At 39.0% G+C, this 27,630-nt stretch overlaps 1 protein-coding gene across 2 annotated transcripts; it reads left to right on the top strand.

Moving 5' to 3' along the window:
• Positions 1-25,521, top strand: LOC129263869 (ubiquitin carboxyl-terminal hydrolase 44-like). 2 transcript variants are annotated; one of them, XM_064100805.1, is made up of 13 exons: positions 1-384; positions 2,639-3,451; positions 4,014-4,132; positions 5,403-5,579; positions 6,209-6,589; positions 7,863-8,016; positions 8,141-8,298; positions 17,276-17,425; positions 18,924-19,133; positions 19,590-19,823; positions 21,528-21,692; positions 22,234-22,280; positions 22,840-25,521. In XM_064100805.1, the coding sequence occupies exons 2-13, from the start codon at positions 3,344-3,346 to the stop codon at positions 23,049-23,051; spliced, it is 2,115 nt and encodes a 704-aa protein (XP_063956875.1). In that variant the 5' UTR covers positions 1-384; positions 2,639-3,343; the 3' UTR covers positions 23,052-25,521. The 2 variants fall into 2 exon arrangements, with proteins under 2 accessions (XP_063956875.1, XP_063956876.1); XM_064100806.1 differs by lacking the exon at positions 1-384 and adding an exon at positions 791-1,042.
• Positions 25,522-27,630: the final 2,109 nt, after the last annotated feature.

Below are 27,630 nucleotides of genomic sequence, written 5' to 3'. Positions count from 1 at the left end.
GTGTCCCTCAACTGCGCTGCATCGCCGTTTCAGAACGACAAAACGAAAGTAAATTTAGCCCTCTTTTGTTTGATCTTGACGATCGCTATTACATTTATTGCTCTCGTCAAACTTTCAAGGTGATCCCTCTGTCAATAAGCGAAATCGATCTCGGCTGATGCATCCTGGGATAGAAACACTTGCCACAAATGCTCTACCTTGGCTCGTGTTTTCTTTAATGAGCGTTCTTCTGCGCGCTCTCTGCGCTGCATGCATGAATTACGGCGTTCCAATCCGTTCCAATCGCAACACTACACTTAATGGCTAACCCAACCTTTAACAACGTACTAATATGGCGGTTGTTCGGTCGTGCGATATGAGGGTAAAACCGAGAAATAAAAGTTGGTGAGTACAATTGTTAGCTCTTATTCTATCATGCCATTTGATAAGATTTCCGTGAAGGATATAAATTCATATGATAATGATGGTATGTCGTCAATATTATGGTATCACTTTAGCGTAGAATTGAATTTGAAGTTTTAATGTTGTTGACGTTCCAAATGAGGGTATGTGGGACTGAATACTGCATACAGGGATCAACTAAACAAAGTGGGCTTAATTAATGTCCTAATCAACATGATTAATAATGTCAATTCTGACTGAATTTTTGATGGAATGATAATGTTTTTAATATCAGTAATAGATCACTGTAAAATCTTGCTTTTTTATTTTTTGAATTGATGTAGAAGAAAAATTTAGGGGCTGCAATGTCCTTGCCAGGCGTTTGCTTTTAATTTTGGCTCTGACTTGCACTGCAGCCAGTGCGTCGTTGACTGTCTTAAGTTCAACCACAGCCAGCTGCAACGCCAACGCGACTGGCACTGCCTGGCATATGATATGAGTCAGTGCATGCAGTGTGATTGTATGAGACTATTTTGTAATTTATGCTGCCATTGTCGTAGTACATCATGTCTATGCATTGTCGTTTTGGCCGTCATTTTCAATTTCATGTTGGTGAGGTGGAAGTGAGTCGTGATGTGACGTCACTCATTCAATGAACAAGGTAACATAGTTTAGACAGCTGGCAGCCGTCTGTTTCGAGGAGTTTTTTAAAACATTTTTTTAAATTTTTTATTTCTCCTCGTACACATACGGCTCGAGATCGTGCAGCCGCCATTTGGGGGTTAACAATGCAAAATCCCCCTGACGGGGCTCATCAATTTTTGTCTTTATTTCATAAAAATACATAAAAAGAACGCTGGGCCAAAATAACGATTATTATTCCGTTTTGGCCTGAAATGCACCAAAACAGAGGAAAAATAAACTTAAAATGAAAAAAAAGTGACTTACTTCGACTGTCGCGCAACTCCCAATTCCCTTGTTTCTCTGAACTTATAAACATATGGCCATTGAATCCCTGTACAGATCGAGAACTTCGGTCTCTGTAATTGGTGAGTGGACCCAACAGATTTCAGCGGAACAACCAATATAACAGAGACCGAAGATTTTGGTCTAGGTAACTTATGATGTGTGACGTGAGAGCTTATTAAAGTTAAATGAGAGAATGTAAGTTGGGTAACCGAGAATGAATTTTTAAGTCTGACTTAGTTAGATCTACTGTATACTAGACCTCTAACGTTAGGAGGATGATGAGGATCTATTTCTTTCAATTTTAGGGGAACGAAACCCTTGGACAAATTAGCTTGTGTGGAAACAGAAAAATCAAAGAATAAGATCAAAGAAAGTTTGAGAAAAATCGACAATCAATATGAAAATTTGAATATTGTGATCACTAATGCAATGGAGATCCTCCAATTGGCAATGCGACAAAGATGTTGGAACAGGATGACTGGAACAATCCCATACACACAAACACAGAACCCCGGGGGATGTCCCGGTAAGCGGGGGATAATCTGAACACGGTCTCATGACAGTGTTTTCTGTGAGTTGCTGAGTGAGATACACACAGACATTTATCGTGTTTAGATTATCCCCTGATGGGATTGTGTGTGGCTGTCATATGATTGTTCCAGTCATTTAAAATTTTGATGTTTATTTCTTGAAATTTCTTTGTAATTGAGCCAATCATTAAAACCTGGCCTTGTAGGATTGTGTAATAAACTGGGAAATTTGTTTAAGCCCATCTCATGTTCATTGGTTTTTCTTTTGCCATTTTGTGACTTTTGATTTTGAAACCAATTGATGGGGGGGGGGGGGCATAGCCTCTCTGTGATTGAACCAAAATTGTCAAAATATTGTTTATTGTGACTGGCTTGAATTTGTGCAGTGCTCTTGTAAACTTTGATCAGTTTCTTTTGGAATCCAGTTTATGTAGGATCCCCTTCAAGGCTATAGAATTAGAATCCCCAAATAATGATAATAATAATGATGATGATAAATGATAATAATAAATGGGATTTGTAATGTGCCAAATCCACTGCAGAGTGCCCAAGGCGCGAAAAACAAAACAAAAAAACTTCAAAATTATTAAAATACAAGACAACCCATGTTACCCAATGATAGTTCTAATTTACTCCCCCTTTTATGATTGAAAATTTTATGATTAAATTTGACTTCAATGTTATGACATTGATTAAAAACATCTTTTGTTTGCCTATTAAATGTAATCTTTTTCCAAATGTTTCTTATTTCTACACAGCATCTGAACGACCTTCGTCAAGATTCTGCTAGTCTACATCATGCAAGACCCAAAGACTTTGAAGAACTTGGAATAACTTCAGCATCTGATGTTGTGAATGAGCTAGATCATTCCCGGAAATACTTCATCATATTTAAGTCTTACATCTGAAGACTATATCTCACGTGGGAACTTCTTTTCTTGTTAGGTTTATCTATAGAGTAAGGAAGATGTTTTTTTTCCGGTCAGCTATACAATTAATCTGTGAATGAGCATTTAGGCTTACAAGTATTGATCTGGGTTCATTTGAGAAACAATTCCTTTTTTCAGATAATCAACTTGAATATCATAATTTATGGTGCCATTCTTGACAGTAGAATGTTGATGATGAGAGAATCACAATTATCCTTATCAACTGTGGCAGAACATTGTCAAATCTGCGCTTTGGATCAACGAGCTGTTATTGCTAATTGAAGGATAAACCAGCAACTTGACTGCTTTTTTCTGTAATATGTTTCAAGATCGAAAATGCTGATGATACACTTACAGACAATGACAGTTTGAGCACTGTTTCAACACTGTTACAGCAAAAGATCAATAACAACACCAGTAGCAACGCAACCGATTATAGAAACTACATCGCAAGTCATGATGGTGTAGCCGTGTAAAGCGGAGGACAATTATTTCTTGAGAGAGTTTGGTTTAGTTGACTGATACTGGTCAGTCATGGATCACTGCCGCCATGTCGGGAAGCTTTGCGTCGGTCAAACGCATTCTATCCTGGACCCCTCAGAGTGGCATTGTTCAGTATGTGGGACTACAGAGAGTGTCTGGGTAAGTCTTGGCATGCGCTGGGGGGGGGCGATTCAAAAAGATTTAAGTATGACTTAAAGTCGTACTTAAATGGCTTGATGCTTACGGTATAATAGGCATTCTTCCGCATTGGTCAGATCATGCAAAGAGGATGCACACTACTGCTTATTGATCAATAACATTACGCAAACAGCCTTATGAAACACCCACCGGGACCCAGTTGCATAATTGAAAGTTACCAACTTTGCAATCTAATTGTATCTTCAATTGAATCCTTGATTCCAAAATACTGTTCAGCACTGTTACACATACTGCAGTACAGGTAAGTCTATAAACTTGGCAAACACATGCTAAACAGTGCAAATAGATTTGATCAGCAGGTTTTCAACTGATGCAAAGTTTTGTTAGATGTAGATTTTGCTTTTATTTTCAAAATTTTCATTTTTTTTTCATAATTCAGATGTTGCCTTAAATTGTGTTTTCTGTGAATTGTGAATTCCTTGAAATTGTTTATTTTTTTCATTGTTGAACACAGAAATATGTAGCCTGTCCTTCTGATATTGATTGTATGTCTTGTTTTTAGGCTTGTCTGAGTTGTACCAACGTTGCATGTGGCCGTTACAACGAGGAACACGCTCTGAGGCACTTCAAGGAAAGCAATCATCCGCTAGCCATTGAGGTCAATGAGAGATACGTCTATTGGTAAGGAAAATTTCTGTAAAACTTGGGTGTTTGAACTCTTCACACAGTTATCCTTGAATTTATACTGATGCTCATATTTTCACCATTGTTGCCATTTACCCTCCATCATAATCATCATTGTGATCATTATTCCCACCACCACCATCATAATCACTATCACCATCACTTTGATTTTCATTATCATTATCCATATCATCACAGGTAACAATATCAAGATCAGTTTTCCAATCATTGTAGTCGTCACCACCATCATCATCATCATCGTCATCAATAATCAATTATCATTAATCATCCGTCTTCACCGTTGTGATCATCAATCATTATTCATCACTACCTTTTAAGTAATAGTAGTCCCATCCAAAAGCAATAATGTTGTGCAATTCCATGTATGTGCTATAATTGCATACTGTGCCACTTTATAAAGGGTACCGTAAGGGCACTAGTATTCAACCCGTTTGGAGAGTTTCCTCAAATATATAGAAATATAGAATTTACCTGAATTTCAGACCCGTCTTATTTCCAAGAGCAAATGCTGGTTATTTTTTTTCCGTTATTTTTTTCTTCAACCCATCGACTGTGTGCGCGGGCGATCGAATTATACGGCGATGGTTTTTGGCACTAGTATTCAATCCGTCGGCACTAGTATTCAACCTAGCGATGAAAGATGGCCCTGTCTTTCAATCTGCCCTTGTCCCATCCGACTATGGACTAGACCAATTGAGATGAGAACAAACAGGGAATTAATCAAAGCCAGAGACTTACATAAATCTAGATCTAATTTAGCAATCTAAACCATTTTGAAATTAGCCATCTATCATCACTAGGTTGAATACTAGTGCATTTCAGTGCAAAAGGCCATCGCCGCATAATTCGATCCTCCGCGCATACAGTCGACAGATTGATAAAGAAAATACCGACAACAGATTACACTGGAAATAACAAAGGTATGAAATTAAGATAAATTCCCTATTTCTAAATATTTGGGGGACTTTGTCCAAATCTTTGAATTATGCCGGGTTGAATACTAGTGCCCATACGGTATTTATGTTTCATAAGGGTATGTAGCTCCCTTTGATGACAATAATGTATCACAGGGTATGAGCTATAGTTATATGTAGTCCCACTTACATGCAAAAATGTTGTCTTTCTAAGTTACAGTTATGTGTAGCCCCATTTATAAGCAAAGATGCTGTGCCTGTATTGATGTGTTGTAGTTACTTGTAGTCCCATTTATGAGCAATAACGATGTATCTGTAAATTTTTCTTATAGTTATGAGTGCGATGACTACATCCTGAATGACAACGTGACAGGAGATCTGAAGTTCTTGCGTGACACGCTTGACGTAATCACGAAACAGACGTTTGAAGAAAACGCATCGAGAGGTGGAAGGAGAAGGTTTTTAAGAGCCTTATCGGTGGATTCCAGTCAACTTAAACATAGTCATGGGTAAGTGGAGGGAGAGAGGGAGAGTAAGAAAGAAAGAAGAGATGGGAAGAGAGAGAAAATGTAAATGGTTCTGTCTATGGCATGGGGTCGGCTAAAACATATTTTTCAGTATTAAAAAAGTACATGTAGAAAGAGGGAGGAATATAGAGAGGTTTTAGGATTTCTATCTATGGAGTCAAGTCCACTTAGTTTTCAGTAAGAAGAGAGATAACAAGAGAGAGAGAGAGAGAAGGGTGAGAGAGGAACAGAGAAATGAAAAAAGACAGAGAGAGAAAGAGATAGGGGGGGGACCTTGGGCAGCGGTGATGGAGATAGAGATATCTGGGAGAGATAATCAACATGTACAAAAGAAATACAACTGGATAGCATTAAGATTTTATTAAAAGTGAAGTGTCTTTATTGCTTTCAAATTAAGGGATATTATATCTTGCCAGGGGCTCTCGACACAAAATTTAGTGATTGATTGTAAAGTGATTTGATTGCAGATGATAAATGTAATCAGGCATAGATATCAGCCCTAAGATTAATTGCCAAGTTTGTGTTAGAGGGGTCGATCTTGGCAGAAAACTGCATCAATCCCCAAGACTGAACATAACCTTATAGCTGAAATTCTTTCTTCTTTTTTACAGGCGAGATGACAACTTTGTTATGCGAGACAAGGGTCATACCGCCCTCATACACCGACGATTCATGCTGCTTTCGACAACATTCCTCGCCTGGAAACGCCTCGTCCACGGCGACAAAGTCACGGGGCACAAGACGCCGGCCAAGAGCGCCCCCGCGCCAAAACGTCAAGAGAACTCAGGGGATAATGAGATATCATTCAAAGACCCTAGTAGAATTGAAACAAAGACTAATGCCAGTGGTAGCTCGCATCCGAAGGTGGCGAAGCGGGTACAGAAGGTTGTAACACCGATTAAGAGGAAGTGGACGGTGTTAACGCCGGGTGTTACTGGACTGAGGAATCTGGGTAACACGTGTTACATGAACTCTATTCTTCAAGTGTTGAGGTAATAACCTTAACATGTGTTATGTACATTTCAGTGTTCGAGTGAAGATCCTTGACACCTGTTACATGAGTTGTAGTGTTCAGAGTGTTAAGTAACTTAACTCCTGGTACATGAATTGTAGTGTTTGAGTGTTTATAAGGTAAGAACCTTGATAAGTGTTATATGTATTTTGGTGTTCGAGTATTAAGGTAAGAATGTTATCTTGTGTTACATGAACTTGAGTGTTAAAGTGTTGAATTAGGAACCTTAACAAGTGTCAATGAAAACACTAAATGAATGGGTTGATGAATTAGTGGGTCAGCATATTCTTGGCCAAAAATCTGACAAGCAAAAGATTACATGAAGGTTATGCTGCCAGCAAATCTTACACGCAGAAAGAAAAAGTTTTATATCACTTGAATTCTGGCATATTTTGTCATAATTACCTTCTCAATGAAAAATAAATTCCTGTCCTGTTCCTTCTATCTGTAAGATAATTTTTATTTATAATTTTTTTTTCATAAACTTCAGAATTATCAATAAGCTGTTTACAGAGAATCTTGCTATGCAGTTTATAAAGGGTTTTAATGAAGCCCACTATAAACTGCATGACAAGAATATCTGAAAGTGTAACAACTCAACCTTCAGCAAAGCTGCCAAGGCTTGCCGCGCAGTTTATAAGATGGTTTTAATAAAGCCTACTATAAACTGCATGACAAGAATACCTGAAAGTGTAACCCCTCAACCTTCTGCAGAGTTGCCAAGTAGTACTGATTTTCAGTAAAAAAGAACTGAAATTTGAGAAGAATACTGATAGTTTCATGCCAAATACTGATTTCTAGAGTTTCAGTTTTATGTGTTGTCCTATTGCATTACTTCGAAAATACTGATTTTCTCACAAAAATACTTATTTTCAGCTTTGAAAGTATTGAAATAATCTTGTTCTTGTTGGCAGCTCTGCTTCTGTTAGAAAATGAAGTCCTGAAATTTCAGCCAGAAATGGGGAAAAAGCAATTTCTTGATGAAAATAATTGATGACGTAGAAAAGAGTAAATGTTGCACACATCTCATTCTTCAGCAGCAAATATCCTCTCGTTATTAATTCTACTCTTAATCATCTACTGAATCGTGATACAAGAATAGTAGATGAATTTTTGCAAGTTTTATAGCATCTTAAAGCTTAAAATCTACTCTAATTTGATTTTTAGCTGATTCATTTTTGGTTTTCAGCTGGGAGGTCTCATATAGTTGTCATAATTTTAAAGGGTGTGAATTATTCTTAATGTTTCCGCAGTCATCTTCTACGGTTTCGGGACTGCTTCCTCAAAGTAGAGATTGACCTTCGACCTCATACCAAGTCAGAGGGCAAAGGTCAAAGTTCATCCTCATCAGAGAGCCGGAAAAGAACGCATGAGTACATGAGACAGACGACAGTTGAATGTTTCAAGGTGAGAGAAATACAAGTTTTCTTTTTCGTAAGAAAGGTCTGTAAATAGGGAGATTTTTGGCATCTTTTACAAGAAGTTTTATATTTTGAACTCTGACCTCCCGACCCTATTTTCTTGATCTCAGCTGACGGAGACGCCCCGGAGCGGAGAGTCCAGTTCAAGTCGCGTCCAGCGCCAGCAAAGGAACAGAGGACCGGGTGGAGGAGGGCTGAATGGAGGATCAGATGATAGTACTGTTGACCCCTCAAAGTGCAAAGACCCTCGAAAGGTCACCAATAACTAGTAAGTAGATTCATGGGTTGAATCAATAGATGACAGTACTGTTGACCCTTCAAAGTGCAAAGACACTTAAAGGTCACCAATAACTAGTAACTAAAAGTAGTTGTTCATGTAGTCAAGTAGTAAAATGATATTTATTAAAAAACCAATGCATGTCAGCCCAAAGGCGGAATTACATGAAATTTACAAGTTCCATTAAATACAATTTGATTACACATTTACATTTGCAGAGTCGAACGCACATTTCAGTGTTTTGATTTTGGCTAGACTGAATATTTAATATCCTTACATATCTGTAGCCAACAGGATTTGCAGTATGCACAAATAGAAATTTGTGAAACTTTGTAATATCTTTGAAAAGTACATTGCTCTGTGAACTATCTCTGATAAGCTATATTTGCATCGAGTCATTCTCTTTCTTTTGACGTATGCTCGATTTATACCTCTATCATTTTAGCAGGTAAATTATCCAACAGTTTTGGCCATCGATCGATTTCATTTCCGTAAAAATACCGCCTATAAATTGCACTGACACAGCAGTGAATACTGTCTGTACGCCCACTACAATAGATAACGTGTAGCTACCGCCACTAATGTTGGGTAGGCAGCAGCTGTGTGTATTTAATATTGGGTCTCCCAGATCCGGATAAATCCCTTATCCGGATTGGTGCTGGTCCCAACGTGGCCGGATAAGAGAGGTCGGACTGTATTCAATTTATTACAGATCAGACCATAGGTGTGACGAAGTAGTCCTCACAAGATTAAAGTATGCATGTGAAAGTCCTAATAGTATATACAGTAACCCATTTCACATGCCAGAATTTACGTTCTTGTCCTTGATACGTCAAGGGAGGGATAAACATTCATTACCCCTGTCTGGAAAAACACAGTTTATGTAAGAAAGTACTAAACTGCCATTGGTCAGAAAGAGTTTCTCTTTACAAAACTTTAGTTCATTTCCAGACACTTATGCAAGATAGCCCTATAGTATCATTGGCCAAAAGTGGTTATTCTTTGTAACTCTTTGTATCCATCTCCAGACAAGGAACAACTTAACTTATGTAAGGGACTCCTATGATGTGATTGGTCCAAAGAAGTTTCGTTATGTATTTCTTTAAAGGCACCTCCAAATGCTTATGTAAGGTGGTAGTGTGAGATGATTGGTTCCAAGTAGTTTCTCTATGTATCCCTTTATCTCCACCCGAAGCTAAGGAATATTATAACTTATATAAGTCAGTCCTGAGCCTTGATTGGCTAGAGTAGTTTATGTAATTTCAGACAAGGAGAAACATAGGGTAGAGAATTCTCTATATATTCCTTTATATATTTTTATGTAACAGTGGGTTACATTTATGTAACGGTACGTTATAAGTAGTGGAAGGAAAGTGACTTTTAGTCAGAAGATAGTATAGCTACGAAAGAGAGGGAGACGTATGTCTCAGAGCTGGTATTTTATTGCGCTTGTGTTGAAATATATATACATGTGTGTTGAAGATTCATCTTGAAGTCTTGAACCTGTAATAAAATCAACTTCTTCTCGCAAGCTTTTAGTCACGGGTATTTCTTTGCGTCAAGGCGAGAATATACTTCAGCTTGGTTTCGTGACATTTGGTGGCAGCGGTGGGATCGAAAAATTTCCCACAGAACAGTTTCGTCGAAAAGACTGATTAAAAGGCAGTGCCAATAGCTAACGGATCTGGTAGGCCAACGTTCGGTGACGGCGAGTAATTAGAAACAAAGATTGTGAGAACGAGAATTGCTCACAGGAATTCGATACTACGAACTGGTAAAAATCGGCAGCCAAGATAATTAGTTCAGCAAACTGAAAAGCTTCGATTCAGTGCAGCATCCAACAGGCTTATACTACAGTTATTTGCAAAGCCTATTCAAAGACGCTTTAGCAGAGTTAACAGATTTACGAAGGTCTGGAATGAGAACTTGGTTGTCTGGTGCTATTCAACAAATGAGAGCAGTAAGCTAACAAGTAGCAGTTAAAGGGCTCCCGGAGAAAGCAGACCTGGATGAGAAGGCACAACTGGGAGTGGAAGCAAGACTAACTGTTGCAGACTGAGGACAGATGACAGATTGAGAGGCTCGTAAAAAGGCTGACTGAGGGCAGACGGTTGCTGGACAGATCAAGACGGAGTTTCCAGTCCAAAAGAGTCAAGGCCAATTCAGGACACTGGAAGAAAGGGTAAGTGAGCTCTTAGTAAGACAGTGAGCAAGGCAGAGTTAGGCATTATAAAGATATTATTAGATGATTATTTGAAATATTACATGGTGATTATTTCATTTAGATTACAATGATGAGTGATGTATCTAATTTAGCGCAGCTAAAGGTTAAAAGATTAAGAGAAATGTGTGAAGAACGGGGGTTGCCATTTGAAGGTTTGAATAAGGATGGATTAGTAAGGGCACTAAGTGAAGATGTGTCAGATTCTAACCCTCTCAATATTGAAGACAATGATACTAGTGCAGCTAAGCCTAGTGAGACTAATGGGGATGAAGATTCCCGAGGTAGCGTACCTCAAAACCAAGGCAATGAAACAATAATGATGATGAAAATGATGATGGAAATGCAAGCAAAGACGATAGAAGCGCTAAATTTGCAGGGGCAGCGCGAAAGAGGAAATGCGCAACATATGGGGGTCAAGCCAACGCTACCCAAATTTGTCGAAGGGGAAGATATTGATGTTTTTCTTCGTACATTTGAAAATTTGGCTAAATTATATCAGTGGCCAGAGGAAATTTGGGCATGTCAATTGGTCCCACTACTCTCAGGTAAGGCAAGAGAGGCATACACCAGGGTATCCCCTGATTACGTAGGTAATTATAATATAGTGAAGGAGGCAATTTTGAGAAGGTATGACCTCACTGCCGAGGCATACAGGGCAAAATTTAGGGATCACTACGTTAAGAGGGACGAGACGTACTTAGAATACTCAGTACAGTTGACCGACTTGTTTAGTAGGTGGCTAGAGGGTGCAAATGCCGCCTGGGATCTAAATAGGCTAAAACAAGAGATCCTTAAAGAGCAGATGCTCACAAAGGTCCCCTATGATCTAAAGGTATGGTTATTGGACCACGAACCAGATACTCTAGAAGAGATGGCCAGGCTCGCTGATCAATATATGACTAGTCGAAAGACTAAGTCAGGAGGGGGAAAACCAGGGGGTTATAGCCCAATGAGAAATGTGGGAGTTTCCCAGCAAATTGGTGGAAGGGAGGATCGGTCCCAATATTCTAGTAATGGGAGAGGAGATAGGGCCAATCAAAACAAGAGATATACCCAAGGTAATAATAGGCCCCAAAGATGTTACAAATGTGACAAATTAGGTCACATTGCTGTAAATTGTCCTAACAAGCCCAGTGATTCGCGAGAAAGAAATGAGAAAAATCAGAGAACATATCTGTGTAGGACTCGGACAGTAGAACGGGAAACCCATAGTGGGTTAACAAATTACATGAGTAAGGCTATGTTAGGAGGCAGGGAAATAGAGTTGCTGAGAGATTGCGGCTGCACACACTCATTAGCTCGGACGGATTTGGTGGATCCCAATCTGGTCATACCTGGGGAAACACTTGAGATAAAGGGACTTCTGGCTGGAACAGTGGTTTCCGTTGCCAGAGTATATCTCATTAGCAAGCCCTATGGTATAGCTGGATGGGTTAAAGTAGGATTACTAGATGTCCTACCAGTTGACCTAATACTGGGTAATGAGCTGGTTGATGATGTAGAATTGGTCATCCCTCAGGCAACTAATCAGGCTGCGAGTTTAGTCGTAACTCGTAGTAAGACTAGAGAAGAAAGCGCAAAGGCAGCTAAACAGGAGGAAGAAATTAACAAGTTAGGAACAAAGACTACCAATTTGTTTGAGAAAGAGGAGGCTAACAATGAGAAGGGGCAAGGTAACAAAAGGGATGAAAAGGGTGGAGAGATAGATTCTGGTGAGGGTAGTGAAAGGGAAGAAAACATAGTAGACAAAGATCTCCCTTTTCCAAGTTCACAGATTAACTGTCTAGACGTAGAAAGGAGTAAACTCATTGAAGCTCAACAGGAGGATGAATCCCTAAAATCTACATGGGAGAAAACAGTAGATGAGGAAGAAACAGAGCAGAGTAGAAATTGTTTCTATATTAGTGATGGGGTCCTAATGCGAAAGTGGGCAAGTAGAAATACAAACGAGGAGGAAGTCCATAGGCAAGTAGTTGTCCCAAGAAAGTTTAGGATGAAACTTCTGGAAATAGCCCATGACAACTTAACGGGTGGACACTTAGGGGTAAAGAAAACACAACAGAGGCTGTTGCAAAATTTCTACTGGCCAGGATTATTCCAAGATGTAGCGGAATATTGCAAAACATGTGGGCCATGTCAGAAATGTGTAGGGCAATCAAAACGAGGGAAAGCTAAACTTGTATCTGTACCAGTAATTGGGCCCCCATTCCGCAAGGTAGCTATGGATATAGTTGGCCCCCTTCCTCGAACCAAAAAGGGAAATAGATTCATCTTAGTGGTGTGCGATTATTCAACGAGATACCCCGAAGCTGTCCCTCTCTCTTCAATCGAGGCTGAAAAAGTAGCAGATGAGTTGGTAAAGATATTCAGTAGGGTTGGGATTCCAGAGGAGATTCTCTCTGATCAGGGAGCTAATTTCATGTCCCACTTGATGAAACAACTGTGTGCTAGTCTCGGAATTAAGCAAATGAGGACAAGCCCTTACCATCCCCAGGCAAATGGACTAGTTGAAAGATTCAATGCCTCCCTCAAGAATATGTTAAAACCATACTGTCTAGAGAGGGATGCAACATGGGATGACCTCATCCCCTTCATGCTTTTTGCATACCGGGAAGTCCCACAAGAATCAACAGGATTCTCCCCCTTTGAGTTACTATATGGGCACAGAGTTAGGGGTCCCCTTGATGTAGTACGAGAAACATGGACGGGAGAGATACCTGGAAATGAAGGTATTGTTTCATATGTGTTAGATATGAGAGAAAGGCTAGGGGAAATGACAAAAGCAGCTCAAATAAATCTATCTGAAGCTCAAACCAGACAGAAAGTATGGTATGACAGGAAAGCGCGAGTACAAGAGATAGAGGTAGATCAACAAGTACTAGTGTTGCTTCCAACTTCTAACAATAAGTTGATAGCAAAATGGCAGGGCCCCTATCGGGTGATACAGAAAATAAGTGATGTAAACTATGCAGTAGAAATGGGGGACAAAAGAAAGAAACACAGGGTCTTCCATGTAAACATGCTGAGACCATGGAGGGACAGACAGGACTTAGTCTTGTTCGCAGACATAGTTGATAGTGAAGAAGATGAAGATTTGGAAACCTTTGTCGAACCACTGACTTATGACCCCAATCCAAGCGAGGTAGAAATACCTGACCACCTGGCTGCTGAACAGTCCGAACAATTGTCGGTCATACTAGATGAGTATTCAGACATACTGAGTGAAAGACCAGGGAGGACTGACGTTACAGAGCATGATCTGAAGACTAGTACTGACAGACCAATTAGACAAAAGGCGTATCGCATCCCCCACACAATCAAGAATAAAGTTAAGGATGAACTTAAGGAAATGTTGGAGGCAGGAATTATCACAGAGTCAGATTCACCTTATGCGAGTCCACTAGTGATTGTGAAAAAGAAGGATGGAGCACTGAGATTATGCGTTGATTATCGTAAGCTTAATGAAGTAACCGAATTCGATGCATATCCAATGCCTAATATAGAAGAGATTATTGATCAATTAGGACAGGCTAAGTACATAACCACCATGGACTTGACAAAGGGGTATTGGCAGGTCCCTCTAACTGCTGAAGCTAGCAAAAAGTCTGCATTCATCACACCGTTTGGTCTTTACCAATTTCATGTGATGCCATTTGGAATGCAAGGCGCGCCCGCCACTTTCCAGCGATTGATTGATAGGGTATTGCGCGGCGCCAGTGATTATGCTACTGCGTACATTGATGATATCATTGTATTTAGTAAAACATGGGAGGAGCATCTGACACATCTACGAGAAGTACTAGATAGGTTGAGAGATGCTGGTCTGACAGTAAAGCCCAGCAAATGCAAATTTGCACGACAAGAAGTGTTGTACTTGGGATTTGTTTTGGGAGGGGGCAGTGTAAGACCAGAACCAGCTAAGATAGAAGCTGTGGTGAATTCTGCACAGCCAGTCACAAAGACAGATGTTAGGGCATTTCTAGGGCTTACTGGATATTATAGGAAATTCATTCCTAATTATAGTAAGGTGGCAACCCCTCTCACAGATCTTACAAAGAAATCTGAACCAAGACTAGTAAAATGGAATGATAAATGCACACAGGCATTTCAGACACTAAAGCTAGCATTGACACAAGCTCCTGTGCTCAGGAACCCAGATTTTGATAAGGAATTCATTGTCCAAGTAGATGCATCTGACCGTGGCATTGGGGCAGTCTTGAGTCAGAAAAATGATGAAGGCGAAGATCATCCCATTGCATACATCAGTAGAAAACTTCTACCAAGAGAAGTTAAATATGCCATTGTGGAAAAAGAGTGCATGGCGATAGTGTGGAGTGTACGCAAATTCCAACCATACCTTTTTGGTAGACAGTTTGTGGTTCAAACTGATCACAATCCACTTAGATGGCTACAGCAAATGAAAAATGATAATGCTAGGCTAATGAGATGGAGTCTAGCACTCCAAGCCTATCCAATGAAAATTGAGCACAGGAGTGGAGCAAAGAATGGTAATGCTGATGGCCTATCTCGCATGTAAAATCATGGACAGCAGGCCATTAAGTTTAGTGTAAATATTTGTAAATTTGTATTTTTGTATTGTATGATAGTGTGTTCTAACCTATTGTAAGATTTTCCGTAAAATCACCATGATGGTTTCAGATTAAGTCGTAGTACGATTGACAAATAATAAAACCTGCCTTGCCTAAATCCAAGAGCTCACTTTAAAGTACCCTATTTGAACTGTTATAATTATTAATTGGAACGCATGATTCAGCTTTGGAGGACATGACATATCCTAGAACCCGGAGACCGGATGAACTCTTAAAATATCAAAATATAAACTGGAACTCAAGAACTGTAAATATATTTCCACCAGTATTCAATTATTGACATTTACCATTGTTCAATATGTTGTTTGACTTTGACAGTTAATTTGGAAATTAGATATGGAGGATATTCATAATTTGTGATGTTTGTACAGTTGAAATGGTATATATGTTTAACAAAATAGTCAGTGGATACTGATTTTATGACATTAGATTTGAATAATTATTGCACTGGTTATTTGGTAGGAGTTAAGTTAAAGAAAATGAAAACAGGACAAATGAAAAGAAAATAGTTCATGTTCATCCCATCCCGTTTTCATTATCTGAAGGAGGGGGATGTCTGTGACGAAGTAGTCCTCACAAGATTAAAGTATGCATGTGAAAGTCCTAATAGTATATACAGTAACCCATTTCACATGCCAGAATTTACGTTCTTGTCCTTGATACGTCAAGGGAGGGATAAACATTCATTACCCCTGTCTGGAAAAACACAGTTTATGTAAGAAAGTACTAAACTGCCATTGGTCAGAAAGAGTTTCTCTTTACAAAACTTTAGTTCATTTCCAGACACTTATGCAAGATAGCCCTATAGTATCATTGGCCAAAAGTGGTTATTCTTTGTAACTCTTTGTATCCATCTCCAGACAAGGAACAACTTAACTTATGTAAGGGACTCCTATGATGTGATTGGTCCAAAGAAGTTTCGTTATGTATTTCTTTAAAGGCACCTCCAAATGCTTATGTAAGGTGGTAGTGTGAGATGATTGGTTCCAAGTAGTTTCTCTATGTATCCCTTTATCTCCACCCGAAGCTAAGGAATATTATAACTTATATAAGTCAGTCCTGAGCCTTGATTGGCTAGAGTAGTTTATGTAATTTCAGACAAGGAGAAACATAGGGTAGAGAATTCTCTATATATTCCTTTATATATTTTTATGTAACAGTGGGTTACATTTATGTAACGGTACGTTATAAGTAGTGGAAGGAAAGTGACTTTTAGTCAGAAGATAGTATAGCTACGAAAGAGAGGGAGACGTATGTCTCAGAGCTGGTATTTTATTGCGCTTGTGTTGAAATATATATACATGTGTGTTGAAGATTCATCTTGAAGTCTTGAACCTGTAATAAAATCAACTTCTTCTCGCAAGCTTTTAGTCACGGGTATTTCTTTGCGTCAAGGCGAGAATATACTTCAGCTTGGTTTCGTGACAATAGGGACCGACTTGACTGAATCATATAATAGCAATGCTAACATCACATGTTCAGGGAGGAATTGATCACTGACTCACTTGACAATGAGGAGAAAATTAGATTATTTCATATTTCATATAATAAAATACAAAAGAAATAGTGAGTGGATGACATCATCAGTCTCCTCACTTGCTTACCAACCAAGATGTGCATATAATTGTTTTGTGAAATTAAGCGAAACTTTAAAATGTCATAACTTTCATATTTTACATCCGATTTTGATGAAATTTTCAGTGTTATGCTTGTTTGATTTTTCTCTTTTTAATCAAATCAATTTTTTGTTGGGGTGGACTTGTCTTTTAAAGACTATGGCCCATATTCTGAACACTGGTTTCAATTAAACCCTGGTTTAAAGTTGTGGTTTAACTATGGAGAGCAAATTGGAGCTCAAATCCTTAACAGTACACATCCAATTAATTAACTCATTTGACACTCAAATCATTCATAGTTATCTGGGAATGACAACTGAAGTATTTTTCTTTATCATGAAAGCAAAAGGAATCAAAATAGTAAACATAACAAAGATACGATATAAACAGAATCTTTTAATTGTTGGCTCCCCACAATTTTAGCACAGACTTAGACCATGGTCTAAGTTAAACCTGACTTCAGAATACAGGCCCTTGTGTTTATTAATTTATTTGTGTAACATTCTTTTTCCCCTCAGTCCACTATGTCATGAGCTTCACATGCTCCTGAGGGTCATGTGGTCCGGCAAGTGGGCTATCGTATCCCCTCATGGTTTCCTCAGTTCAGTCTGGAGGCTTATACCCTCGTTCCGCGGTTACGCACAACAAGACGCTCAGGAATTTCTCTGGTAAGTACGGCGATTTCAAGTACTCTGCGTCAGGCAAAATCTTAAATTTTACTTTTGGGGGCTATTTTTCAAGGTGACATGACACTTGCTTCTATGACTATTGCTCCAGTCTTTATTTTGTCTAGAGGCCACCGCACACCTTACGACCCGACTGGTCGGCGACTGGCTTGCGACTGAGTGAGGGAGATGTGACGTCACAGCTCTTGTCAGCTTGAGCGTAGCAGACCGGTCAGAGACAAGTCGCAAGGAAAATCGGAAGGATTTGACATGTCGAATCCTTATGACTGGATCGCAAGCTCAATCCAACTTCCAGCCAATCAGACAGTAGAGTTGCACGACGCGTATATGATAAACAACGCGCATACGCAGTAGTAAGTGCACTTTCTCAGATGATATGGCAAAAAAGCGCATGCGTGAGTCGCAGATCGGATTGCAAAGTGTGCGGTGTCGAGGCCTATGACTACCTTGCGATTCATCTCCCTCACTCAGTCGCAAGCCAGTCGTTGACCAGTCGGGTCGTAAGGTGTGCGGTGGCCTTAAGGTGTAGGATTAGGGTTGCAATAGGGTTTTATGTTTGGTTAAGGGTAGGGTATAGTGTTTATAGATGTAGATCCAGGTGGGTGTTTCATAAAGCTGTTCGTAAAGCTACGCACAAGTTTACAAACTACTGGAACATCTTGGGTCCGAACTCAATTACATAAGGATATATCACTTGGCATGAGAAAGGGTTACCAGTTGTGCGTAAAGTCATTCGTATCTTACGAACAGCTTTATGAAACACCCACCTGGGTTGAAGAGAGTTGTTCTATTGGTGTGTGGAATTAACAGTAGAGCAATTGTCGCCGGAGCATGTGTCACGGAACCGCATTTTTCACAACCAATTGCCTAAATCTGCAATATTGGATAAGCGTTAACATTGACATGAATGGGATTAAAAAAAAAAAAAATTCCAGGGCTCCTTTGAGCATTCTGGGGGCAAAAAATGTTTTGTTTCATTTAAGTTGATTCTAGATGTTTTGAAAATAGTAAGAAAATACATTAACCCTAATACCTAGGGGGGGGGGGGGCAATACATAAGAAATAATTACCACAACCTATCATTTTTTTCAGGTATTGATGAGGGAGGTATGAAACACATTTGGACCAAAGATTGCTATTTCTGAGGCTTTATTTAGTGAAAAATACCAAAATCTATGATTTCTTGTATAAATAAGCCTAAATTGATTAATATAAAAAATAAAAGGACTTTCGTAAATTTAGCTATACAACTTTGTGGACTACATAATTTTTGACCCTCGTGCAAAATTTTGAGGCAATCAGGCGACCCATGGCCGAGATCTTGAGGGGGGGGGGCATAACGACCCCTTCTCAGTAATAACAAGCTTTGAAATACCCCAGGAGTATTAGGGTTAACCCCAAAAAAAGTGTTATAGAAGTAAAAAAAAATTTTTTTAAAAAATACAACCCTGATATCTTAATTTGACTTTTACTATCGCAGTGAGTTCATGGACAAGATTCACTCCGAGCTCCAGAACCTAGCCACGCCCCTCTCGCTGTCGCTAGGCAACGGTGTCTCCATGACGTCAGAGGAGATTGTCCCAAAGATCTTTGAAGGGTGGTTAGTTTCTCAGGTGATGTGTCTGAAATGTCGGTCGAAATCCAACACCTACGAACCGTTCTGGGACCTGTCACTAGAGTTTCCTGAAAGGTAAATCCCATAATTGTGAATTTTCTTCCATCCCTTTTTCTCGTTTTCCCCCTCTTTTCTCATCCTATTTCTTTTTCTGTTCTTTTACTTTCATGCCTTCGGCCACCATAAGTGTTTGTTTTTTAATCATTTGTCTGTCCGTCTGACCTGTTTTTTTATTGAGAAAAGTAAGGAACTATTTCCACAGATCAACTCTAAGTTGCGTCATGAAAGTTTTTAGGAATGACAATGATACATTTAAAGTTGGCGTCACGACGGTGAAGGTCATAAATACATGAAAACATCTATTTTTTGTGATAACTCGATTAAACCTCTGAGTGATTAACTTCAAATTTAGCGCATATATGGGTACGGAATTGACAGATCTGATCTGGGGTCACAAGGTCAAAGGTCGTAGAGGTCAGTGTTCAGTCAGTCCTCAAGTTTAAAGTCAAGTTTGGTTTGATGTTACTCCAGGTATCAGTTCAGCTCCAACCGGAGCAACATATCCGAGGACACGTGCCACCTGACCGAGATGCTATCCAAGTTCACCGAGATAGAACACCTGGATGGACCAGTCTACCAGTGCGAGGAGTGTAATAGCAAGAGAAGAGAGGCGTCCGGAAAGCCAGTCATACAGACGGAAGCCACGAAGAGATTACTAGTCACCAAACTACCTCATGTACTAAGACTCCATCTTAAGAGATTTAGGTGAGTTACAGACGGAAGCTACGAAGACAATGAACTACCTTGTGACTAAATTATATTTTGTACTAAGACTGAAGCTAGTAAGAGACTTCTTGTTATAAAACTACCTCATGTACTAAGACTCCATCTTAGGTGAGTTACAGACGGAAGCTACCAAGAGATTACTTGTCAATAAACTGGCTTACGGCAGAAGTTGTTTAATGCTACACCATGTGGAAAGTCTTGGAAAAGACTAAGAAAAGTGGATAGAGGTAAAGGTGAAATGCATGGGTGAGAAAGTGGAGGTTAGAAATAGGGTGTTCTTTTCAGAGTGGAGTGTAGTCCTAAAAAGGACTGTAAACAAGAAAGAGATGAGAGGCTGGAGTAGTTTAAGAGATGAGAGGCTGGAGTAGTTGAGAGTAAGCTGGCTTGAATTCAGTGGATTTACAATATGGTGCGCCATCTAACCATTGCCGCGAATAGGCAAAATTTCTAACTTTGGGGTTGACATCGCGCACAGGCGCAGGCAGCGCACAGTGCTAGTGCTTCAAATATGAAAAACATATGGCAAGAATTCACCAAAAACTGTCTGAATTTTGCAAAGAAATATGCGGGCAAATTTCTCTCCTACCTCCTGCCCCCTAGTAAGCAGCATATCCAGTCGTGCCACGTTGGCCAGCGCTGAATAATCGCATGCATGCATTCAGTTTAGTACGAGCAAGAGCAACAGATATCGACTATTTCCCATGATGCATTGCAAATTTCTGCCTGTCCGCTGCAACGGATAGATGGCGCACCATATTGTGAATCCACCAAATTGGAGGGAGGAGATGAGGCTGGTGTGTTGGCTCAGTTGGTAGAGCGTCCGTCTCACAACCGGGAGGTCGGGGGTTCAAACCCCGGCCGCGTCAGACCAAAAGACGTCAAAAGATGGGAGTTGCTGCTACCCTGTTTGGCGTTCAACGATTAAAGGGATATAGCCTCGTCGATCTGGCGCTGCACGGCGGCTTCCAGGCCCACGATCAATTGGGCAACGCAAATTTTCGGAGTATTTCATTTCATGTCTATTTCGAGCAATAAATTATGGATTTTCATCATTTTTCATTAAATAATTTTGAGTCGGCGAGTCCAGTTGTAGATTTGGAGCAAGAAAGAAGACTTGACGTTTCTGGGCAGGTTGACTGTCTGTCTTCACTCCTGGGCCCCGTCTTACAAAGAGTTGCGATTGATCCAATCAATCACAACTATGGACGGCCAGCAACGACAACATCTATTATGCATGTTTGATCAAAATATTTTCTAACTATGATGTATATTCATGCATACATTGTTTTGTTAAGACTTCACTGTGCATCTCTTTGTTTACAAAGGACATTGTGCAAAGACACTGATGGATTTCCATAGAGTTACGATTGATCCAATCAACCACAACTATGGACGGCCAGCGACGTCAACATTTAAATACATGTTTGTTCGAAATATTTTTTAGATATGATGTGTATTCATACATTCCCTGTTTCCTTGACGATTCAGTATGCTTCTCTTTGTTTTGAAAGGACATTGAGCAAATTTCTTGAAGAAATAATTATGACATGGATGGATTTCCATATAAGAGATTGAGATTGATCGGATCAATCGTAACTCTTTGTAAGACGGGGTCCTGTAGACGGTCTGCATGAAACCAGCCACAATGCATCACAATTTAAACCTGAATCTCATTTTGTTTAGGTGGTCGGGGAGAAATCACAGAGAGAAGATCCACGTTCCGGTGAAGTTTGATCAAGAGCTGAACATGAGACAGTTCTGTCTGGTAGATCCCAACCCAAAGAAGATCGTGACGACAGAGGATTATATGTATGATCTGACATCACTAATTATACATCACGGTAGAGGGTAGGTAGAGATTATGATGATGATGAGGGTGATGGTGGTGGTGGTGATGGTGATGATGATGATGGTGGTGGTGGTGATGATTACGATGATGGTGGTGGAAGTGGTGATTTTGATGATGATGGTGATGATGATGATGGTGATAGTGAAGATGATGTTTATGATGATGGTGATGATGATGATTATGATGATGATGATGGTGATGTTCAAGATGATGATGATTGTGATTATGATGATGATTATGAATATGATGATGGTGATGTTGAAGGGGATGATGATGGTGATGAGATGATGATGTTGATTAGATGATGATGTTGATGATGATGATAATGATGATTGTGATTATGATGATGATGATTATGAATATGATATGATGATGATGATGGTGATGAGATGATGGTGATGATAATGAAGATGATGATGGTGAGGATGATGATATGATTAAGATGATGATGTCAGGGATGATGATGGTGATATTGATGTTAGGGATGTTGACGATGGTGATGATAATCCTATTTTCTATCTTTTATTCCTTGATACGTAGTTTTGGATCTGGTCACTACACGGCGTATTCATGGAACCAAGAAGGAGGTAAATATAAAGAAGAAACAGAAATAAAATCTCATTAATAGAACAATTAAACTTTTATAATACAAACATGGTACATGGTACAGATATACAATTCATCCGATTTATTATATTATGTTCAAAGGCATTACCTCATAAAATAGCTATTTTAGGGCAAAGCGACACAGATTTTTAACCCATGACGACTGAATTAATGATTTCTTATAGGGTTTGTACCCAGACTACCTGGGCCCTGGTCTTACAAAGAGTTATGATTGATCCGATCAATCACAAGTATATGGAAATCCATCAATGTCATACTTTATCTTAAGGAAATTTGCTCTTTGTCCTTTGAAAGCAAAGAGGTCGACACTGAATTTTAAAGAAAACAATGAACGTATGAATATACCTCATAGTTAGAAATTATTTTGAATAAATGTGCATAATAGATGTTGACGTTGCTGGCCGTCCATAGTTGTGGTTGATTGGATCAATCGCAACTCTTTGTAAGACAGGGGCCCTGGTGTACATGTATATGCTACTCGGATAAATTTAATGAAACTTGAATTGGCTTCCTCTGTAGGTTTCTGGGTTCACTGTAACGACGCGAGACTGGAGCTATGTTCGGTCGAGGACGTGACGGCGTGCCAGGCCTACATTCTCTTCTACACCAAGAGGACGAATGTCGCCACGGCAACCACGCCAGGCAAGGAAGAAGAGGAAGCGGAGCAGGAGCAGACGTCGATGGATGAGAGCGATGCTGGCAAAGTGAAGCGGAGGAGAATCACCCTCTAAGGGAATAACTGTTCTGATGAATGATAGCAAAAGGTCGCACGCAAGTAACAAATGTAATTCTTTTGAAAGAGCAGAAGTTATTTGTCAACTTTTTTGCATAACAAGCAAGTAAAAAAAGAGTTGCATTTCTTTTGTAAGAGCAGAGTGGATTTGTCCAAAGAAAAACAGGGTTCCCACAGTCACGGAAAATCCTGGAAAATTTTTTGGTCATGGAAAGTCGGGGAATTTGGTAAATTTGTGAAAAGTCATGGAATTTCATTCACCTCTTGGCTATGGCAGCTTTCCAGTTTGTCGTGTCGCGCAACTCTCATACTCTGTGATCATACTCTGCTATTATAATTGGTGTTCATGATTTCCATTTTTCCCAGTTTGTGACATCCCAAATTCTACATACCCACTGGGACGTCATGGAAAGCAGCAATTTAGTCATGGAAAAGTCATGGAATTCTGTTTTCAAATTTCTGTGGGAACCCTGAAAGATTGCAAGTCATAAAAGTGTTGTTTCTTTTGAAAGAGCAGAATAAAGCGTCAACTATTTTTGCTTTACAGTATCAAAAGAAAGCAGTGTGAAAAGTGACATTTTCTACGAAAAAGAGAAGAGAGAGGGAGGGAGGCAGCTTTCATTTCAGATTTTGAATTAGCTAGAGGAACAAGAACTGCCAGATAACTCCACATACATTTATATTATTGGTTGTTTATTGATTTCTGCATTCTTATATATTCTTCAGTTCTTTTGGAGGAATTGTGTTATTCATTTATTTTTTTGTTGTTTCAGGTTTTATCAAGTACCATTGGGGTATATGCTATGAAAATGATTATGTAATCAATCCCTGTCCTTATTAATGATTTTTAAAAACCTTTATTTATTTTAGGGGAATGGTGGGGGGGGGGTTGCGGTAGAAAGTGTTTTATTTTCAAAGAAGTGGAATATGATCAGATGACATTTTATTTTTGTTTTTCACAGGAATGATTTTTTTTTTTTTTTTTTTTTTTTTGGGGGGGGGGCTGTAGGTTATGTCCTTTCCTCTAGAAAGAAGGGGAATATGAGCAGATGGCATTTTACTTGTTTTTCACTGAAATTGAAGTTTTTTTGCAGTGATTTGCAATGGATGCAGTGTCTGAAGCATTGTGTTGTGATTTTATTTACATTCCAAAATAAGAAACCCCATTTTGTTACGGAGAGGAAATCACTTGATTCTCTTCAAATTGGCAACAGTGATGTTTCTTATAATTTTCATTAACTCGTTGCCCACCATGGACAGAATCATTCCTGTGCCACATTACACTATGCTAATACAGCTCACAGTAGCTTTTGATTGGTTTATTGTAAAGAAAAGCTTTGTGTGTACACAGTACAATGCCATACACCATTACTATTGTGTATGTGTGTATGGACTTAATACACTCTGTGTGTATTGTGAATGACTTGAGTCGAAGTTGGCAGCCCCCTGTATGTGACTCTAGTCGAACAAAGCAGGCAAAGAGTTAAAATGCACAATAATGATAATAGCCTTTTCTATGGCACCATCTTTCTAGATAAATTATCAGTCAAAATAAAGAAAGAGCATAGATAGTTGAATCCAATCCTTATTATTTATTATTTTTTAAAGTAGTATTGTGTATCTCAGGGCCATTTGTACAGGATGTAATTTTTTTTCCATAGTACATGTACATGTATGTCACTGTTATGCAAAGTCTTTTGTACACACTGGTGTGTAGTGTATGTTTAAAACAAAAAACAAAACTGCCTTGCCATAATATCCACTTATGTAGCAAATAAGTTTATTTATTTCAATTATAAAAATCTACTCTATCATACTCTTATATTTAAGATATATATGGGGCCCGTTGCATAATACTTTTTACCTGAGAAAACTCAGGTTGTTTTTACCAGAGTTTTTGCCCTGTGTTAAAGTCAATAGCAGAAATCAGACTAACCTTAGTTTTCAGTTTTTACCAGAGTTTTCTCAGGTAAAAAGTTTTATGCAAACAGGCCCATGGTGATTCTCCACTTGGCTATTCTATAGGGTATGTACGTCCAATCCAGTGAACCAAATGACACCTGGGCCCGCATTCTGAAGACAGGTTTAACTTAGACTACGGTCTAACTCTTTGTTAAAATTATGGGGAGCCAAAAGTTCAGAATTTCTTTTTATATTGTATATTTCTTATGTTTACTGTTTTGTTTCCTTTTGCTTTCATAGTGAGGAAAAATACTTCAAAATAATTCAGTTATCATTCCCAGACAATTATTAATAATTTGGGTTTCATATGAGTTATAAATTGGATGTGTACTGTTAGGGATTTGTGCCCCAATTGGCTCTTTGTAGTTAAACCGCAACTTTAAATGAAGGTTTGATTTAAACCCGAGTTCAGAGTACGGCCAGGGACTCTGGGTGATTTCGCTTCTGAAATGCTTAAAAGAGCCCTGCAAAAAAAAAAAAATAGAGCCTTGGAAATTCTTCATTCACTGCCATGGTAAAGCTTATTCAATATAGCAGATTTAGGCAGTAGTAAGGTAGTAGTAGCTCCGAAAAATGTAAAAAAAAAATTGTGATGCATTCATTCATCAAGATATGTCACAATGCAGATGATGAGCATCAAACCTAATACCTACATGTATCGTAAGGGGTGATTGCTATGGATGGTTTCAAGGGCCATCGATTTGACAAAATGATAAGATATTTTAGCTTGCCACGTCAACATAATAGCATGTCGACATGGCGAGATATGTCATCTTGCCAAGTTGACATTTTATATGTTGACATGGCAAGATACGTCCACCACATGTCCCGCCATGTTTATACTACTTTTTAATAGTCGACTTTGCCGTGTAGCGTATCTCGCCATGACGACATAACGCTAGTATATCAACATGGCAAGCTAAAATATCTTACCATTTCGTCAAGTCGATGGCATTTGTCTTTAAAGCTTCAGTAGGTAACGTCTGAATGACATGTTAGTGGTTGCCTGTTGCAATACATTGCCAATGGTGACTCAGTTTGAATGACACATTAATGATCACGTCTGGTGACTGAAATCGCATTCTATTGCAAATGGTGATAGTATCTACAAGCACCATAAGTATTGACAAGTTTTATTTAGGTTTCTAAGAGATTCAATTAATGCAGAGTTTACCGTTAGGAAATTATGTGCTGAATAACAGAAGTCGCTACATGTTTTTGGCGATTCGGGCATAAATAGTAACATAAGCAATGTGTTGTTGAGCTGTTTTATAGTACTATTAAACTTGTTCTTCTTCTTTTTCTTCTTCTCTATAAGTACAGGCCACCGTCTGGCGTATTGTCGTACTGTCCATTCATATGGAGATGTTCGTATTTTCATTTTTGGATGGAGAGATAGGGCATGAAATTTTTTTGTACTATTGGGCAATTCCATGAAATATGTACGTTCAATCCCATGTATGTGGGACCTTCATGAAATTTTCTGTCTCTGACTTCTGGTTCTAATGACAATCTGCAACGCTGTGTCAATTGACCATGACCAGTCAGACCGCAGGTCCCTATGCTAATGAGCAAAAAGGCCAGATTCATCCAAATCATCTCGTGGCTGAATCCTCCTCCTTGCAAAATCTCGTGATTCGTGAGATTTTCTTTCTCTAATAATTTACCTGTTTTAACCTCAAGTTAAATGAAATATTATTGCACTATCAGATAGAGTAAAAGTTACTCTTTCATATTGGTCATTTATTTTGTATACAATATTTTGTTAAATAAGTAAATTTCTGGCCCGAAAATGTGCCTCAAAACTGAATTTTCTTCCCCTGTTTTCTTTTGCAAATTGTGCAAAACTTTTTATTTTGAGCCTCAATAATATCTCTATCACCATAAAGCTGAATTTCTGTACTTTCTCACAATGCCACTCTTGATATGCGGCACCTTTTAATCGGGTCAAGATCACACTTTTCCCACCAAGGTACAAGACGAGATTTCTGAAATTTTGTACTTGCATGAAATCCAGAGTTCTGATTGGCTGGATAAGGTTCACAGAACTACAGGCGCGGGGTATTTGAGGAGATTACCACATGGGAAGTGCGACCTTCCCACGAACCCAGGCACTGGGACCGTTGGAATTTGCCATTGTGTGGTCTCTTTGACCAATCAGAGTGCAGTATTCTTGTTTTCAAACTGCTTTATGTACTTGGCAAATGAAAAGTGTGATCTTGACCCGATTAAACCAATTCTTATTTTGAAACCTATATCATTTCAAAGCATACATATTCAGCTTTATAATGATATAAAAATCATTTGGGCTCAAACAAAAATAAAGTGTGAAAATAGCAGCTTTTGTCAGGTGAAAATATTTATTTTGTAGCATATTTTAGATCAAAATTTTAACCTACATTACAAAATCTTTGAATAAATCCAAACACATGACCTGAAAGAATGATTCTTCCTCTTTACAATGGTACCAAATTCATGAAATTCGATGTGCAATTAGAGCAGCAATGACCGAATGAAAAGAGGTGTTTTGGTCCGCATCAAGCTCATTAAATATGCAAAACATCTCAAGTCATGAATATCACTTGGATGAAAGAAGCCACTTTCTTCGGACCTGC

This window comes from Lytechinus pictus, chromosome 6, assembly GCF_037042905.1.
Source record: "Lytechinus pictus isolate F3 Inbred chromosome 6, Lp3.0, whole genome shotgun sequence".
NCBI classification, from domain to species: Eukaryota; Metazoa; Echinodermata; class Echinoidea; order Temnopleuroida; family Toxopneustidae; genus Lytechinus; species Lytechinus pictus.
The sequence above is the reverse complement of the archived record's forward strand: the minus strand, read 5'-3'. Positions and strand labels throughout refer to the sequence as shown.

What these genes read in the sequence shown, in the direction of transcription:
- LOC129263869 (XM_064100805.1), top strand. Translation starts at nt 3,344, where the DNA reads ATGGATCACTGCCGCCATGTCGGGAAGCTTTGCGTCGGTCAAACGCAT. An exon ending in AATGAGAGATACGTCTATTG is followed by an intron (nt 4,133 to 5,402) that starts GTAAGGAAAATT and finishes TTTTTCTTATAG; the next exon opens with TTATGAGTGCGATGACTACA. An exon ending in CAACTTAAACATAGTCATGG is followed by an intron (nt 5,580 to 6,208) that starts GTAAGTGGAGGG and finishes TCTTTTTTACAG; the next exon opens with GCGAGATGACAACTTTGTTA.